This window comes from Pithys albifrons, chromosome 13 (assembly GCF_047495875.1).
Source record: "Pithys albifrons albifrons isolate INPA30051 chromosome 13, PitAlb_v1, whole genome shotgun sequence".
Classification (NCBI taxonomy): domain Eukaryota; kingdom Metazoa; phylum Chordata; class Aves; order Passeriformes; family Thamnophilidae; genus Pithys; species Pithys albifrons.
In genome coordinates this window covers 11,259,172-11,278,560 of record NC_092470.1, presented here as the reverse complement: position 1 = coordinate 11,278,560, position 19,389 = coordinate 11,259,172, and the positions used below count along the sequence as shown (strand labels likewise).

The 19,389-nt window shown below is 37.9% G+C and overlaps 1 protein-coding gene across 2 annotated transcripts in view; it reads right to left on the bottom strand.

The window, feature by feature from the left end:
- The window catches only part of FGF7 (fibroblast growth factor 7), a 28,118-nt gene extending 12,599 nt beyond the window's left edge, over positions 1 to 15,519 (bottom strand). Inside the window, exons 1-2 of one of the 2 annotated variants that reach the window (XM_071568456.1) lie at positions 15,296 to 15,519; positions 14,199 to 14,393 (exon numbers count right to left, since the gene is read on the bottom strand). In XM_071568456.1, coding sequence (XP_071424557.1) covers positions 14,199 to 14,393; positions 15,296 to 15,335 — 235 coding nt within the window. In that variant the 5' untranslated portion in view covers positions 15,336 to 15,519. Of the gene's footprint in view, positions 1 to 14,198; positions 14,734 to 15,295 lie in introns of those variants that run through there. The other variant, XM_071568455.1, reaches the window with a different exon arrangement.
- Between the last annotated feature and the right edge of the window lie 3,870 nt (positions 15,520 to 19,389).

Below are 19,389 nucleotides of genomic sequence, written 5' to 3'. Positions count from 1 at the left end.
CAGGACCAGTTGCCATTACCAGAGCAAAGATACTGTGGGAGCTACAGCCAAATTTCTCTTTTGTTCTGTATTTATTTGTGTGATTTTTAATCTGCCTTTTTAAATTTAGCTGAAATGACCAGCTCAAAAATCTAGGGATTTTTTCAGCATTGACTGCAAATGCCAGAGTAGAGGAGATCAAGTGTTAACCACCTTGGGTGTGTGATGGAAGTGTCAGTGCACACTCGCAGTTTGTCCATGTGCATAATATCAGGAAGTCAGTGAGAAAACTATTGCAACCAGAGTAATGTAAATATTTTCTAGAGTCCACAGCCTTTCTGTGCTTTGCTTTTTGTGAGTATTACATAGAAACAGTGACCCAATTTTTCTGTGAAAGTTACTTCTACCCTAAAGGTAGAAATCAGGGCTCTAGACCTAAGGGCTGCACAGATTCCAGTGTGCTGTAATAGAATAGTGTGATGTTATCTTATGAAAAGATGTTATCAGTCATAGCTAAAATGCAAAAAAGTCATGAAATAAGTAATCAGTACTGAACAGTTAATACAGCATAGAATTAGCCAAATTATATGATATTTCTTTAATCTTTTTTAATCAACTTTATAATATTTTACTATTGGTTTGGTTGTACACAAACCAGTTTCCCATTGCTTTTGTTCTAATTATTATTGCTTATCTCAAACCAAGACAGTTAATCTCAAACCAAGACATATTCCTATTTGTGAATTGGTGCAGTTACATTTATTTCAGTTTATATTAAGATATATGTTTCAATTTATATTAAATTATTAGTTTATATCAGGTATAAGATACATAAAGGGGACATATAAAAGGGCAACTATGAAGTCAGAATTGTGTTGTTATCCACTGTTTCTCTGCATTGTCACCAAGAACCCCCACTACAGCATTCTCTCAGCTAGCCAGAGGAAAGTACATAAAATGTGATAGAAACCAGTTCACTTTCTTTCCCGACTGAGGGAAGTTTCTCCTGGCCCTGAACTGCCTCGGGAGGGTGAGAGCTCTGCTGTGCTGCAAACTGCAGTGCTGACATTGCCTGGCTCTCAGAGCACGCAGGTGCTGCTGTATCACCATAGGGTGACTGTTTGTAATAACAGTATCTGTGACCAGTCTGGTAAAGGATCTAATACCTGAACTTCAGATCCATCCCAGCAGCCATATTATTGTACTTGTAGAGTTCCAGATTTCCATCTCTGACAATAATCAAACAACCCGTTTGATAGACGGCAGTGCAGTGCATTGGCATAAGCCTAAAGACATACTTTTGATCTTGAGACAAATGGGAGATTTCATACCACTCAATCATTTGATAACAGCTTCAGTCTTTTAGCCTTTGGGAATGTTCCACTTTTCAATTTTTCTGCTACACTTTGCTTTTATATGTATTGCTGTCATGAAATTTTGATGAGTTCCACAGAAGTAATACATAAGCAATCTGTAGCAGAGTATATGGACCCCTTTAAAATCTGGAAAACAGCTGCTCTATGAATTGTAGATGTTTGAAAACATGCATTTCAGCTTAAACAAGGACCTTGTTCAAGCAGAGGAGAGTAAAATGTTCTCCTTAAGGAACATTTAGAGATTTCTTTCATAGGTTTATAGGGACAGAGGACTCAGGTGAGGATTAGTGGGTTTTGAATGTTAGACTCTGTACTAGGTAGCAGAAGCTGTGTGTGCAAGTAAAAGATTTGCAGCTCTGCTGTTTTTTTCTTTTTTCTTTTTTTTTTTTGTGGAGGATTTGCATTACACTTGTATAATTTTGTGATTGGCAGACTCAGTTTGACAGCCTGTTTTGATTCTGCACTGTATTTATGATCATTTCTGCTCTTTATGGTGCTGTTCTCTCCTAGTGTTTGTAACATAAAAGTGACTATGTCACACTGAACTTAGCAGGAGATTCTTAAACTGCCTTGAAGATCGTGTGGTTAAAGCAGGACAGGGCCTGGCTGTACCCAGAGTGGTAGGATCTAAAATGCACACAGAAAACCTGTTCTTGCTGAAGGATTTGCTATGCTTTTTGCTCTGATTGAAACAGTTACGGCTACTCCAAGCACTCAGGGTGGTGAAGAAACCTTTTCTTTCTTTGCATAAAATATCTGTGACTTCAGCTTTTCTGCAGCGAGGAGCTGGAGAAACATACCTGTTAACTGAGGATGATTTTTTTACCACAAAAAAGGAAACAAAGTGATTCTGCTACTGTTAATTAGGTCTTTGTGGGACACCTTAATTCTCCGATGACTATCAAGATATTCTTGTAAGTGCAAATGTTATATTGTAGGAAAAAATTACAAAATGAGATTATACTTTCCTTATTAAGTAGATATTCCCTGTAAATGATGCTGTCAGTTTTCAGTCAGTATACAAATGTGGGTCTGTGTGTTTAATATAGGTCAGAAAAACTTAGAATAAACTTCTGTTTTTGTCTTTCAGACAGAACTATAAATTTGTACATATATTTAAAAAGTGATAACCAACTTTATTTCTAGTTGAATATCCTAAATTTGGTAGTTTCTGGTGTATGCACTCTCCAGCCCATATCTTGAGTAGAATCAATAGGAATAGAGACCTTATTCGTACATAGATATTGTTCAGATAAGTAAGTCATTCTGACTTGAAAGTCAGGAAGAGATTAATAGTGGAAAAGGAATTTCATTTTTCTTTATGTCCAGTATTTATTACCAATGTTATGAAATTGTATCTAAAATTGAAAGCACATGGATTTGCAGAAGCAGTAGTTATTTGGCATTTTTTAAAATAAACTCCTCAAGCCATGGGTAGGCATCAGTAACAAAACTTTTACTGATTTCGGTAGAGCCAGACGTTTACAAATGGCATGTATTTGTTTCTTTCCTAATATGGGTCTTTCAACTCTTGAGCAAACTTTTCCTAATGAATCACAGGGTTAGATAGCTTTTCCACTAGTCAGTAACTTAACTCCTCCACAGCTGTGTGGTGTTTTTTACTTTCAACAGCAACTATTTAGACTATTGATGGCAGTTGTCTGTAGTCCACCCCGGAGTCAGTATCAATAGAAATGCCGTATATTGACTGTATGTTGAAAAGAGCTAATGCTGTACTTCTCAATGATTACTTTCTCATGCTGATTACATGTCTGTGTTTGTGAGGATGTATTGCAATCAAATACCATGCACACAGAGAGGGCATTACTTTTTTCATGTAGAAGTCTATGTTAATGAAACAAACATGGCACAGTCTGAGAGGGCTCACATCGGACTTTTTTGTGCAATACCACCTGTAGATCACAGCATATGTGATTCCATTAGATGATGTATATATAATTATTTGGTAATCTAATAGGATGCTTTGGGGTGCCAGGTGGCTCTTAAGAAGAAAACAAACAAAGAAACCATCCAAAAGAGTAACGTGTGCTATAACTGGCAGTTCTACTTGCTAAGCTCAGTTCAGCTCAAAACACCCATTGCTGATTTGTTGAACTGTGGACAAGAAGACAATATAATAAATTGTGATCCAAAATCTTCAATATTTACCATGCTGTATAGAGACAGAAATACTCTGCATTTCCCTGCATCACCTGAAAAGTGGTGATCACTTACATTTTAATTTTGGAATCTAAGTACCTTATTGGGGACATTATTTATTCAAAACTCATGTTTGTAAAATATTGTCATATGTGGATAAGGATGCCCCAAGCAAAATTGTATCACAGAAAGAAGTGAACAGCTGATGTGAAGAGGAAGAAAGGGGGAAAGTATTTTTGTAATGACAGTCCTACATTTTAACTGGGCCCTAGCAGGAGAAAAATGTCAGTATCTTATGCATACAAGACCATCAGAGTGATGAGGACAAAGGCAGGACATGGGTTCTGTTATTTTTGTCTCACAGTTGCCTGACAATGGCTACGTGCACATTTTTGCATCCCCTGTAGTTATGTAGAAGTGTAAGTACCAAACATATGCTGTGAGGCTTAGGCTGAAGTATTGCCCTTTTTTAAGGTAACTTGAAACATCCCTTGAGCACTTGTCAACACTCTTAGAAAATTGTCTCTGGGAAGGACAATGTACAGATACCTACTTGTGTTTATGACATATTTTGTTATGTAAGAAGAAAAGTCTTCTTTTCACAAAGATAAGTATTTATCACATTTCAGATGTTGAACAGTTCTGAATAATTTCCCCAATAATTTCTGATGATAATTGTGATAGATGCATCTTCTATCACTTCTATCATTTTCTGCTACATGATACAGCCATTGGAACTCATCATGTTCTCTTAAATCATCTGCTTGGATCAGAGCTAGTACCAAACTACTGGTATTTGCCTTACATGTTATGAATTATCTGAAAAATTCTGCTTTTGGTCTACTTTGGTCTAATGATAGCTTTATGATTTTGGTATTCACAAGTTTTGCTTCTAGTGTTCCTTCTGGATTAAAGTGCCTTTTCATAAGTTCTCATCTGAGCATGTCCTTGAAGAATATTATTAAAATAGAGGAATTCAAGTTCAAAACACTGGATTACTTAGCTAAAAAATCAACAGAGCATGAATTCCGTGAAATATGTGGTAATAGTTTCCTAGAAAGATGTGGTAAATTTTTTTTTGCTTTAATTTAGTTGCATGACAGTTTTCTTCAGTAATATAGACTGAAATTCCCAAGTCACGTAAATATCCAGTCAGAAATGAAGGCACATGAAATAATTTTAGTTTGCTATTTATATCAAGTAGCCTGAGCACCAGTTTGCTAATATGAACATTCTGATTGAAATTGGTCTATAATAATCTAAAAGTTTGTTTTTAATAATAGCTGTATTACATTTATTGCCCAACTTAAAAGGCATTTAAAGGGACAAGTATAAGTGGCCTAGGACTTTTGCCATTTACTTTTCAATTTGAGCAGACTCTCCTAAGGCTACTCTCAAAATCAGTGCAACATTTGGTTTCCTTTGAACTAATCAATATTTACTACAAAGTCCAATACCAGTTCCCCTAAATATATGGCTGTTACACTTAGTAAGGTAGGAGAACATGCCAGACTGTCTGTCTTTTATATCCTTAATAAGAAAGCTTCCTTCCTGGCTGCTGAAACAGATGCTCAGACAGAGCACTCAGCCCTCTGAAACACAGTCCTGGAGGGGGGTGGCAGGATGGAAAATAGAGCAGGAGACACAAAACACCTGTGTACCTGATTACATTATTGACTGAGAGGAGGAAGGGCACAGTCAGTCCCTTGTAGCTGATCAGCAGTGTGAAAGGAGGATCCCTTATGTGGAAGAGCCTTTCCATGTGTTTGCTGTTGTGGCTTTCTCCACAGTTCTTATGTTGTCCTTTACCTCATGAGGTAGGTGGTAGTATTTTTTTTCTGAGTGCAAGAGTGATCTTTTTGGAATAATAATTTGGACATAAGAAAGTTTCTTTTTTTTTTCTGACTTGTATGCAGTGTTTTGGAGTGGTCTAGAGAACTTTCTTGCCCTGGAAATTATATACCCTTTTGTTTGGATTGGTTTCTCAGTCTTTGTTGGAAATACTGACCAGAATCTCCCTGCTCAGTGAAAGCTGTAAAAGGTTTGGTTAGAAGAGCAGAGCTTACTTAAATTGGATGAATGGCTTTTTGTCACCAGTTAGTCTGAAAGTACTTGTAGTTGTATGCAGTTTATGTTTTGATGAGGAGCAGTGTTTGTAGGCAGAGCACTGCTTGAATTTTGTCACACTTGCGGTTTGTGTGTAGTCAGTGATGTGCTTAGTATGTGGCCGAGGTTTCTCTTTGTGCTGTGCTATAGCAAGGGGTGGGTAGGATGATGCTAAACTAATGCAGGCAATGGTGCTGAATGGGAAGTTCAGCTGGGGTGAGTCTCACTTTGAGCTCAGGTGTTTGTGACTGTTCTTCTGGAAAGGAGTATCACAATGTTCTGTGATGGCATTGCAAAGTGACTTGGCTGTGATGACTTCAAGGCCTCGCAGGTGCAGCTTCTCCCCAAGCAAACATCAAGGAATGCTGTTGAGGAAGATCTGCTGGCCTTTCCCACAGTGTAAATCTGTTCCCCTCTGCAAGGCAGCCCTAACCAGCAAGCCTTGTTGTTTGAATCATTATGAGCTGTATTTACAGAGCTGGTTCCCTAAATCCTTGTAAAATTTCACCAATAAGCACTCAAGGACTGCTTGGATTTCTGTCTATCATCTTGCACATTATGTGCAGTCCCCAAGCTGCCCAGGCTATTCCAAAGGAAATAAATTAGCATGGTGGAGTTAAAGCTGCTTTTGAAAGCTGGTGAAAGTTGCACTCTCCAGTCGTGTCAGTACTGGCTGAGCTCTCAGGATTGAGTTATCCTTTCTATTTTACTTCAGAATTTCTGTCAGGGAGAAGAACTCTTGTTTTCACACAAAGCTACACAAGCACTGGATGGAATCGGCCTGTTCTCCCCTCTGTGCTGCCTTCTTCCCTTGGCTAGATCTCCATTTTCTCCCAAATCCATCTGCTTGGTGGGCAGCTGGAGAGCCTGAGCATTACCACCCTTAGCTTTGCCCTCTGAGTGGTGTCCCCATCTATCCTCACAATGCAGTGTTGTGAACTGTGATAAAAGAAACCAGAAAGCTCTTGTGAGTGTTTCCACACACCTGGCATGTGTAACTCCCTGCTGGCCACTCCACTGCTGACAGCTGTGCACACAAACAGCTCCCCAAGGAGGGCACTGGTTTCCCTGAGCCACTCTGGGGCTGCAGCACAGGGTCACCAATGACCTTTTCCAAACTGGATGTTGGTTGTGATTATTTTTTCCCACTAATAATTTTCAACTGTAAATAATATACAAGTTCATTTATAATTTCTCTGTTTAAGAGTCATAAAGTTCTCTGTTTACTTTTCTTTGCTGTGAACATTTACTTTTGATTGAAACATCAAATTCCACATGAAATTTAAAGGTTGTAATAAAAGACATAAAATTAGCACAGGTTATTAATGAAAATACGCTTCTTGTTACAGGTGGGGGTATTTTTTCTGTTTTGAAACACATGACCTCCTAGTAAGATAAATATCAAAATTCCAAGGTATCAAAATTGCCAAGAACAGGTCTGATCACCACCTTTTTATAGCCTGCAGCACCTCCTGGTGCCTTTTGGCACGTTCTGAAAGAAGCAAACTGGTGCTAAAGGTGATAGTCCTGATGCTGGGAGACTCCTTCAAGGAAATCCCACAGGTAATGGGGCGATTCAGGAAGTGTTATTATTGGAGTGATGGAGACAACTGGTGTTTATTGATCCCTGTTGATGTTATTGTGGTTAAAAATGCCATGAAATGGTCATTTTTGCTGTTTCTGTGTTTGGTCTCGAGTTGATCGATCAGTGTCCCAACTGGGCTTGGTTTTGGGAGTCTAGATGCTGAAGGAAGATTTTAGTGTTTTTAACAGAATATCTTTCCTTTTAATAGAAAAAGACATTTTAATAACTTCGTCCTGGTTTTGTTCTTTGTTTTAAAAGCGTAAGAGTCAAGAGAGCATATTGATTGCCTTGGTGTTTTTATTGCTTTTTTGGTGTGTTTTCATGAAGTTATGGGCCATATCTGTGAATATCCACTTCTAACTTTTCGACACGACTTGTTGCAAAGAACTTTTTCCATTTGTATAAATGATGTCATGTGTTATGAAAGTTTTAGTCTGACAATTCAGTGCTACGATTCTTAACCTCTATAATGTTACTGCTATAAGAATTTTCGCTATTAACATTTTATTAATAATGTTTCTAAATTACATACACCAGAAGGCTAACTTGACCTTTCTGTAAGCTCATATCCAGAATTAAAAATTAAAAATAAAGTCAAAGGTCAAAAAAGACAATTGAAATACAGTTGCCAAATATAGTCATAGACAGTCAATTATGCAATGACAGCATTGTGCCACCCACGAAGAGCAACAGCCTTCATTTGCCTAAAGCTGTTCTGTTTTGGTGAGAAAAGTGTTCCAAAATATACTACTAGTTGATAGATCATGTAGTGTGGAACAGTATAATTATGTGCTTTAGGATGTCTTGGTCTTCCTGAGCTTTAAGGAAGATGGGAGGGAAACCAGCCTTGTTCTGTACTGCAGGATCCTAGAAATCTGAAACAATCACTTTCAGATACTCAAACAATGCAGAAAGCTGGAAGCTGGGAATGGGGATTGTCTGGATTTAGGCTTTGTCTTGTGAGATTGACAGTATAAGGAATTAAATTTCCTACCAAATTCTATTTGCCTGTTTAGAAATCGCTTCTTTAAGATTCATCTGAGCTCAGTGTTTTCCTGTCTAGTTACTGCCTTCAGTTATTTTAGTTCATTTTCTATTAGTCAATTAGTATTCTATAACAAAATTATTTAGTATTATAACAGCAACACATAATTCTTTGGAGGTTTGGATGTTTTTTCACTAATACTTTTTAAAGCTCTTTACAGAGAGCTGAATAATTGTTTTCATAGAGGCACAGAGAGTTTGAAGAATTTTCCCAAAGTTTGTAGGCAAATTGCTTAAAAGTTTGGATTAGCCTCAAGTCTCTTGGGTCTCAGGTCAGGGCCACTTCAGCACATTTTCTTCAGGATGGAGCAATAACATGCTTGATGATACAACACTGAAATTTGTGAACATTCAGAAATTGTAAACAACTGGGGGGGCGGAACTGAGGGGAAGGGGCTGCAATTCATCTTTTAAATGTATCCTGTAACTGCTTCCACAGTTGGCTGCTACATTTGAGTGATGGTTCCATAAAAATGCACCATTTCTCATTTCTGATAAGTCTCAGTATTGAGAGATTCAGTAAAGCTTCCAAGCCACGCCTGAGTTACGGGGCTGTATCAAGGTCGAATGGATCAGTTTAAGGACAATGTGTTTGGACTCAGGTTAGATGTTTTTCCCTGGTCGTGGTGGTTTCAGCCCAGTTTTCGAGCTGTGCAGCAGACATTGCCCTGGTGCAGTATCTCAGCTGCTGCCTGGGCCTGAGCCCAGAGGTTTGATTCTGCCCCCACAGAGCTTGTGCAATCATTCTTGTTCAGAGAGAGAGGAAAGTGAGTGTAAACTGCTACTGTCTGGCTTTCCACATACTTTTCTGTGGTAAATGCCTCAGAATGAACAAGGTGAGAAGATTCAGGAGGTAAATTCAGAAGTAATAAACAGTTTTAATTGTGTTTTGTGGCACCCCTGTCACCCTGTGTCAGGTGAGCACCTATCTGGGCATGGACACGTGGGGTCTGAAGAATCTTGCTGTGATGGTTCAAGACTATTCCCTGCTTTTTTCTCCTCACTTTCCCTAAGGGTATACTTACTGAAAAAGCCAATGGAATCTGAAAGACAGTTGTAATTCAGGTGCTTTCGATATCTGCACCTTTGCTAAAACCCATCTTCATCCCCAGCTGAGGAGGGAAACCTGATTTGTGATAAGGTACAGACTGAGGAATAGGCAAAGAGTGTCTCTGCTGGTTGAAACCTGGGGGGTGGTTTGTGCCACCAATGCTGGACAAAGAACTGGAGAGGGAGCAGGGAAATCTGTGATATTTAGATCTGATTAGTCACTGTTGGAGAGAAAGTTATCCTTGGCACTGTGGGCTAAGTTTTAAGAGGATACACATATATTTTATTGGAATTAAATCTCTTTCTGTTCTAATTGAAAAGATTAGCAGGGTACTAATATGAGGCAAAAGCATTTTCATGTTAGTGAAGGTTTGCCTTCTCCTGACACCAAAGTATTGGTTGAACAAGCAACTTGAAAAATGAAGAATGCAGTTGCGAAGCAGACTTTGTTTGTTTAAACACACATAACCCTGAACTTAATCTGCTACATCAACACCTGCCTTGAAATATGTGATTTTCAGAAACAGAAATAAAACTTATACAGTGGCATGGCATACATAGTCCAGCATTTGTGTTACATTAAGAAGTGTATATAAAATGCTATTGAATTTATAAGGGGGTTTGAGGATTTAACCATGAAGATGCATATAAAGTGTATTTTGTCATCAGTTAGGATTTAGGTTTGAACAAAACTGAGTTGAGTTCATTTAATATTGCTGAAAACTGTGACTTGCTGGATTTGGGTCAAAATAGAAGTAGTTTTCCAAGACAAGAACTTTAATCTAGATTTCAGCTATTTCATGTCAAGATCTCACTAGACTATTTTTTCTACCTTTTATTGTTGTTGTTGTTGTTGGTTTTAACACTCAAAAGAAGAGGAAATTGGCACTTTCTGAGTTTATAGCCCACATGGAATATGATAGGATCAGATGTCTTGGGATTCAAGTTTTGGGAAGGCTTTTCTAGTAACTAAGGGACCCTTTGAAGTCTTTAAAATGAGATTCCAAAGGCAACAGAGCATGGAAAGACCTAAAGCATCATCCAGTTGTAGTTGTAAATCCTTTTGGATAGAGTCAAACTGATTTTTTTTCCTTTTTTTTCCTGAACAAAATCAACTAAAATATAGCAAAATGAATAAACACAAACTGAAGTAGGGAGTAAACAGTGATAAGGAGAGACTTCTTTTTTTCTACCGAAAATGAAGAGTTAACAAATTGCCATGTTATCTTTAAGATTTGTTCAATCTAACATTTTGCAATCAAGAAGTCAAAAAGTCCATTTCGTGTGCCCACTTAGATTCTTTTCCATGAACAAGATACCAAATTTATTTTTTAATAAAAACCATATGGTTTAGGCTTGGACAAGGTATGATAAGTGTTTGTCAAAGTGAAATTTTTTATGAGTAATGACAGATTTTTCTGGGTGACCTAATCTCTTGGCTGCCTCCTAATTCTTGCTTTAGTTTTTCAGTATGTGACTCTCAGTCCTCACTCTGCCTTTTAGTTTTCAGATTAAAAGCAAAGCTGTCAGGTGCAAAGTGATTTCCTCTGCTTAGTGGAGATCACTGTCCTCTGATGGGATTAGTTCACTCTTGAGTTATCACCGTTGTGTCCACCAGAAGGCTCTGCAGCTCTCTGGGATGTGCTCAGGGCCGTGTGTGGGTCCCGCACAGGGCAGCGCTGCTGGGGCAGAACTCGCCTCCCTGGGGCAGAGCACTCGCATTGCTGAGCTGAGCACTTCACTTCTCACGTGTTTCCAAGCAAGTGAGTGAGAAATGCAGATTATTACAGCTGGGGAATGAGAATTTGGTTCAGCATTTAGTTATGTCATGAAATTTGCATCCACATACATTTGATACAGAGGCTGTTAACTTCAAACCTTAGGAAATTTTAACACTTTCATCATTTTTGCTATTGATTTCGTAGTATTTGTGTATATATGTTTTTATTCTGCTACTAGAGAAGTGTGAAGTGCAAGGACCCCAATTCCTCACCATCTTGGCATTCTGATATTTATAGTCCCAATTGGTGAGGGAACCTCTGTGATTTTTGGTACTTGCCAAAGTGGTGATGAAGTTATAATTCTACAGACATTTCTCAATGTGAAGATTGTTCTTCACAGTATTCCTGCTTCACAGTTCATGGACTGAAAACAAATATTGGTTCTCTCTATAAAACTGTCAGGGCAGCTTCCTTTATGAAGCTAAGTTATGATAGGTAAATATGTGATTTTGATTTTTTTTATTATTTTTATTTTAGTGGCACGTGTTAGTGAATTCAAAAGGGAAAATTATTTATTTTGTTTATTATGTAAGTGGAAAATGAGGATAAAATAAGAAGAAACCTCTCAGAGCAACACTTTTCATATGCATTGATTAGTTTGACTGCAGCTGTTCTGGGATTGCATCCTAAGCAACAGGTTGGATTTACCTTTTACTAACTTTCAGAACTGGAAATCATGAAACAAAAGTATTGAACACACATTAATACGTCTTGGTCATGAGTACGATATGAAAACTGCTTTCCAGAGGCCCTGGATAAAAATAGCCCATTTAGTCTTCTAATGTTAAAAATTTTGCTGAGGGAATGTGTAATAGTTCAGGTGGGGACTTCTTTTTCCTGTTTTTTTTTCCTTTAAATTTGATTGGTTTTGGTTTATTTGTTTGTTTCCCCCTCATATAATATTTTTTTCTGGGTATTTTAGTAGAGAGCCATAAGCACATCTCCAAAAAGACTGATTGCATCTTTTGTTGAACAGAGGGTATGAAAAAGTGTTTCTTTAATAATACTACAATACTAATTTTTTTTAGTTTCTCAGAAAGTCCAAGTTATCAGTGTTCACATTTTTTCAGTCCTCTTTGTCAGTATGGGCCTATTCTACTTTCCAACAAAAGCATTTGGATGTTATTCCCTGGGATACAAGAGATAAATTACAGCAAGAGACCTAAACTTAAGATGGTGGGAGGCTTCCTACACACTTCAGTCCAGTGTGGTGGAGGCAGTTCATCAAAGCACACAGTTACCAGGTAACCATTCAATTATTGGTTGGGCTTTCTCCTGATACTTGTTTCATTTACCAGGAAAAAGGATTCAGTTTTTTTCCACTAGAATACAAATTTAAGGGTTTAGTGACAGTTTGCCTTTCATTAATGCGCAATAATTAGTTGCCATCACTAAATAATAATGACGTGTTCAGAGAACTGCAAGAGACATCATTAGCACAGCATGGCCTGATATTCTCTGCTGGTCTCCCTGCAGGATGTTTCAAGGTGTCACTAATGTGCTTCAGCAGCTTGGGATCCTGCAGTGAACTGACAGCCTCGACTTGAATTTGAAATAATGCTTAATTGCTCATGCAACTAAAAAAAGAGGCAATTGTATATAAATATTCAGCTCTATATGCTGTCATTTCCTTAAGGTGTTTGTAAATAGTAACAGACAAAACTGGGGACTGTGGATATTCACTTATGTGCATTAATTTAGAAAAATCTGTTTCAATGCTCAGTAACGCTTTTTCCACTGATTTTTTTGGGAACAACTTTTCACTTCAGAACTATCCCTATGGACCCCTATTGTGGCAATGTCCTCCTGGAACTCAAAGGGAGTCTTCTTGAACATGGCCCAAATAACTCAGTTGGCTGCGGGCCACGTGTTGCCGTTCAGAGCAATATGATTATTCACTATGTAACAGTGCAGAAAGAAAGGAGACATATGGAAACAAATTTTAAAAGAAACAGTCACATTAGTCAATGTACTTTTAGCCACACAAGTTGCCAAGCGTTTAATATAGTCATGAAGTAAAGAAATAAATGGTGCAGCCCTCGAGGCAGCACTGAGCATGGAAAGTGCTGTTCCTACAGATCACAGGCAGGCTCAGCTGAAAGCTGAATCACACTAACAGCTCTGGAGGGTTGATTTACTGATTTCTTCTGCTGCTGCTGTTATAAACAGCACAATAATACACACAACCTACATTAAAGCTGTTTTTAACAGCATTCTTAGAAATGTATTTGTCATTTTACTTGTCTCTGGCCCCTTCTCCTTATAATTTTGGTTTGAAATATGCAATATAATCCTATGCATTTCCCGTTGTATCTTAATAATGTCCTTGCAAGTAGATGTCATGTTTCTCTAAATAAACAATATATTTGTAACAACACGAAATAAAAAGTGGCAAAAATGGTGACGAAAAATTTGATGCCTTCAAGTGCAAATCAAAGATATATAGATACTTATGTGAAACACACAGATTAGTATAGCAATTCTTTTTCCAGTTCAGAAATTGTATTTTGTAGAGCTTTGTAAAATATTGTATGTCCATTCTCTCTAGATGAGTCATAGTTTTGGAAGAAGGGGGGGAGAATATTTTTTCAGCATCATGATCATTGTAATAATGAACTGCAGAAACTATAATAGATTTTGTTCCTGGCTTGGCAAACTATCTGAAAGATTTTGCAAGAGAGTTTACATAATTCTTTCCATTGAACTTTCTAGTATTGCATATATTTTAATTGTTAACTCAAACACACCAAACTTTTAGGTAGTTGTGGACTATAGAAATGTGCCTTAATGTTTCAGAAGTATTTTATGAGCAAAGTTGGTGGGTCTATATTTTCATACTTCCAACCTTAGTTCACTTGTTAAAATAGGCTCTCTGTTTGCTAATAGTTCCCAGCTGTAACTAATACATTAGCAGATCTACAATGTAGTATTTAAAATGACGCATTTCAAAATCAATAACAAATGTCCTGCTCTATTATTAATTGGCAAACTTGTTTTACACAATGGTCAGTCCACTATACAAAATTCTTTTGAAATTACGATAAATCAAGGAGTAGGAAACAATGAAGTGTAGATTTCAAAAAACTTAGAAATAGGAAAAGCCAAAACGTTACTTACTGTAGTTGTTGTTTGCTTCTCTTGTCCCTTTTACTTTGCCTCGCTTATCAATCCTCATATACCACTGAGTTCGACAGAAAAGTCTTCTCACTCTCACATCCCCCCCTTCCATATAATCATAGCTCCTGGTATGTCGCTCAGGGCTGGAACAGTTCACATTTGTAGCCATTTGCTCTGGAGTCATGTCATTGCAAGCTAAAGATACAGTGCCCATTAGAAAGATAATGTAAAAGTATGATCTGTAGAGCAAAATTGGCAGGATCCATGTCAGTATCCATTTGTGCATTATAGTGCAGTGTTCTGGGTGTTCATGAACAACATAATGAAAATTAAATCTCAAGTAGACTGTTGCTGTTAGGTCACCGACCTGCCTTCTGTCTTTATGAGTTACAGATTCATTTAAATGAGAGAGCTCCCTCTTCTAGAATTCTGATCGTTATTCCTTAATAGTTAATGGCGAAATAGAAGAGCTTCTGAAATATCTCTTCAGTCAGAATATCCTTTAAAGACACAAGTTATAAAAACCTTTGTTGTTGTGACCTTCTTTACTACTTGAATTTGCTGCTTGCACTGAAAATAAAAGATCTGTGAGAAAAGGTGCATGTGTAAGTCTTTATGCTCAGTTGTTACAAATGTGCAAGGTACAATATGCTACCCGAAAGTGCTACACATAAACATATGACATGCTGAGCTGAGTTTTAAAAATATGCAAATGTATATACAAAAGTTATCTCTCATACGAATTTTTTCACAAACACACATTTCCACTGATTGTAAACAGAGCTGTCTTCAATTTTAAGTCCTTCCAAAAATCTCCTATTGATTCAATTCAAGTACTTTCTTATGCATGATAAAATTCTCCTTATTACTTCATACCTATATAGTCACTATTAGCACAGTCTATCATATAACTTTTTTCTAGTTCAAGTTTCAAAACAGACCTCATAGCTTTAGCCCTCTGTTTTCATTCCTACCCTTTTCAGATTATTAGTAGAAATAGTTTTAATTTTTTTTAGCATCTAGCATATACAAATGAAGATAAAAGTTAATAGCTGTTAGACACTGCTGAATATTCTCGTAAAGGACAGATAACTTACTTGTTGCTGTTGATAAGAGCTGGACGCCCAAGTACTCCATTTCTGTTGTCTGCTTTTTGCAACATGAGACACTCTACTGTAGCTACAAACTTTCTCAGCTCAGAAAGACTCCACCAGAATTATAATTGTTTCCATAAATCAGCACACTAGAGCGATGGTGTGTATGTGCTTATGCTGCGCGTGCATGTGTGTGTTGAGCCTGTTGTTCAGTCCTTTTCGATAAATACCTTTGCTGACCTCACTTGGAAGCAATTAGAATTTAACCAGTCAGCTGTCAGTTGAGTGCACGAACAAAAGTAAAAGGAGACTTGCATTGTATCGTGTCCAATGGTCATCAGAGGGAGCTATGTACATAGTTTATGCTTTAAATCTCCAAGAATCTACTTTCTAAAAACATATATTTTGTGGTGTGTGGATACAATTGCTTCACATGCTAGCTAGTGTTTCTGTGCCTTGGTTTGGGTTGGTACTTTTCTGTCCTTAAGAAATTCCTCCTCTCTTTCATACTCACATGCTTATATCGGTTTGCTTTTAAATCTCATGTGTAGTTTGGTGGATTCATACTGTGCTTAGTGCCTTTCTAAAGGGTGTATGAAACATGGATCTGTTATGTGCTGTGACCATTATCAATCATAGAGTGTATTTTCATACAATGAATCTGAAAAGAGGGACTGCTACACTGAGACTTCTATTTCATCAGCCTCTAGGTGAAAATGAGAATGTATATTTGGGTGTTTCAAAGTGTGACTTTCAAACATTCAAACACAGCCTGTATCAGCATGAAGGAAGAATTGCTAGTAGGGAACAGCCTTCCTTAGCAAATGTAGCTGATTCTTGGAATTCACAATGCGGGAACAAAAAGTGGCAGCAAAGTAAGAAAACCCCTAATGCTGCAAACCAGCCAACAGCGACGAGCAGGCTTAAAATCTGGTGAATCAGAAGAATGGGTAGATGCACCTGGATTTCTGCTCCTGTGTGCCTGTTCCCATCTCTGGCACCAGTCTGTCCAGCTTCCATTTCATCCATAAATTCTGTGGAGTTTCTGGTGAATGTTTCTGCAAAACATACTGAAGCAAAGCTTTCAATAGCTCCTGTTCTGTTTAGTTTCCACAGTGTTGATGTGAGAACAGGTCAGTCCCTTTGGTAAATAGTAGTAACAAGGAAAATTTGGAATTAATCCACTTATTAAGAATAGTTTACTTGCGTTCAGTTGTTTATTCTTGATAATATATCATGGTTTATCATTCCCTGCTTTTATGCCACCCTTTCCCCTCTGTAGAGTCGGATAACAGGTACTTCTTAAAAACAATGGACCTGTAGAGGCAGTTAAAAATCCCAGGGAGTGCATCTGTGCCACCTTGTGGTGAGTGGGGGCGTAAGTAAATTGGGGTGTTTCCCTGGAGGGACCCAAAAGGAGCATACAAAGGTGTATGGCACGGGGCAACCTTGCAGGACTCAGCCTTTCCTGTACACAAAGAGTGAGCAATTTCCTTCCTTGGCATTGTCAGCTTCCTTCTCAGTGCTCACGTGGATTAATTCCATTTGTCACTCGCTTTACCTTATTTTTTTAACCATTTTCACTTTAAGTCCAAACTTGATAAATTTTTCTTGTCGTTATTTCAACGTGTTGGGCTGTTTCCCACATTCTGTAGCTCAGCCTGATTTTCCTGGTTCAGCAAAGGTTTCAGTATATGCACCTTTCGTGTATGAAAGGTTTGGTGCTGAGGGCTTTCCAAGGCTGGATATCTGCACTGACACACAAAGCCATGGCTTTCATTAGGTTAGCTCTTGTAAACTGTGATTACAGCTATTTCCAGTGTGACTTGTGTCTTGCCAACCCATGACCACCGTTCTGACAAGAAGTGGGGACTGAAGTGATTTATCCCAGTTGTGGTTTTTGCCCGTACATTTGCTGGATTTATATCAGTATGTTCCCTGATCCATTCCAGTCTGAATTCAGAATGATAGCAATGAAAACAATTTGTGGTATTCAAAAGGCTTATCTGTTGTGTATTATAAAGAAATCAGTCAAGGATAAAAGGTAATCTGTGTTTTACTCAGCAAAATAGAATGCTTGTAGAAATGTTTTTGTAAATATTCTGGGTCTTTTATGTGCAATAACAACTTGCACTTTCAGATCCATACTGGTTTTAATTTTTCTTTGTCCTTGTTAACTCATCATTTCTGACAGTGAGTAACAGGAGAAAAAATACATACCTGAGGTTTCAGTTCCAGAAAGCTGGAGCTATTCATGGTCCAGGCATAGGCATGTATTTCTCTTGGCTCTGAAAAAATAAATCACTTACTCTAAGTGTGTTTTTTAAGTGGTGCCTCAGTTCAGATCTCCATAAAGTTTTGTATTTATGAATAAATGCAAAGCGGCTTAAATAAGGCACGAGCTCTGAGTTCAGTTGGTGAACAATGCAGTTATTCTTTATTCTTGGTTACATTCATATCCTTGCATTCTATAATTACAGAATAATGTCTTTCCACCATGGCTTAACTGCAGTTTTCCTTAATCACACAGGTTTCCATCTTGCTATAGAACACGTACAACTGCCCCTTTCTGAGGCAGGGGCCAAACTGGTGTGTGTGTGCACAAGCACCTGAGGCTTCTCTGCACAAGTCTGATCCTTTGAATGACCCACCGTGCACCTGTTTAAGCCCAGCAAAGCTGTGCCTCTCTCAAATTGAACTGGTTTAGTTTGTAGAAGATGTAGCTTGATTGGCACTTGATCCTCTATCTGCTTACATGTGTGACCAGGGCTTTGCAAATAGCGTCCCAAGAAAATCCTTAATGATGTGTAGAAATTGTCCACTTAAAATGCTTGTGATTTTCTGTTTCTTTGGCAATACTGTATTTGAATAAATGTGTTGAGGTATCAGAACCCCAGGAGACATGAAAATGTGCAAAAGACATCTGCTGTAAGCGACCTTCTAACACTTAAAGCTGCACCCTTTACCTTAGCTCATGCACTGGTTCCTGCTTCCTGATTGATAAGACAGTTTTCCATAGCATTGCTCCAGTGCACATGAAAAGAAAGGTGGAAATGAATTGCAAGCACTTTGTTTGCAATTATGAAGATTGTGCATGGGCCTCCTGTTCAAATAGAAACAGCTCAATAAAGTTTATTCCCTTTTTCCTTATATAGGAAATGGCTTTTTGTCCTTTCAGATGAAAACATGGCAAGGCATCCCTGCTTTCCTCATCTGCAGGCTGGCCCAGTTCAGCATGTCCTGCCTGGGTTTGGCAACACTTACCTGCTGAGAAACTATTACACTGTTCCTCCTTGTTCTCTGATCCATTTACAATTTACTTTAGAACATCTTCCAGAACTTTCAGAGTTTAAGACAGTGGAAAGATAAAAATCTCTGTATCAGACTTTCAACTCAACATGTTGGGCTTTGATGCCCCACGGCAAGAGCTAAAACAGGATTGGAAGGGCCTGTGGAAAAAGCTCTGTAGATGTGAAGGTGCTAAATCTTCTTCTGGTTAAATCCTTATCCGTAGTTTCCAGATCTCAGAAATCAAGATTAGTTCAAGGCTGACTTTTGCTACATGCAAAAGATACAAGAAAAGTGCAAATCTTTGGTCAGAATTTCAGTGTCTAAAAACCACTGCAGTGTGCATGGAGAGTAAATGTGTAACAAGGCAGTGAAAACAAGGGAGATGAGGAATATCTCACCTCAGTTTGGATTTATCTTTTCAGGTTGTAAACCTAAGATTAAAAACCCTAATTATGAAACCTTTATCTCCCTGACTTTAAGAATGTCAGTTTGCTAACTGGTATAGGTTATTAACATCATATTGAAAAGACAATTATAATTTTTCCCTAGCAATTTTCAAAACAGATCTCTTCAACAGCATTCATTTCTTTCTTTGCTCCTATTCATTGAGATCATATTGAGCTGATATAGATCCACAGCAAAATTTGAATGGGATGCAGTAGAAACGTTAAAAAAATGCCTAAAACTATCAAATAGTTGACACCTGCGTAACTACTTCCTTTTTTTTTTTTTTAATTAACTACAGCAGATGTGTTTTATGTAGCTTATTTTAGAAGAAACAAAAGCTGGGAATCCCTTAGTTCAGT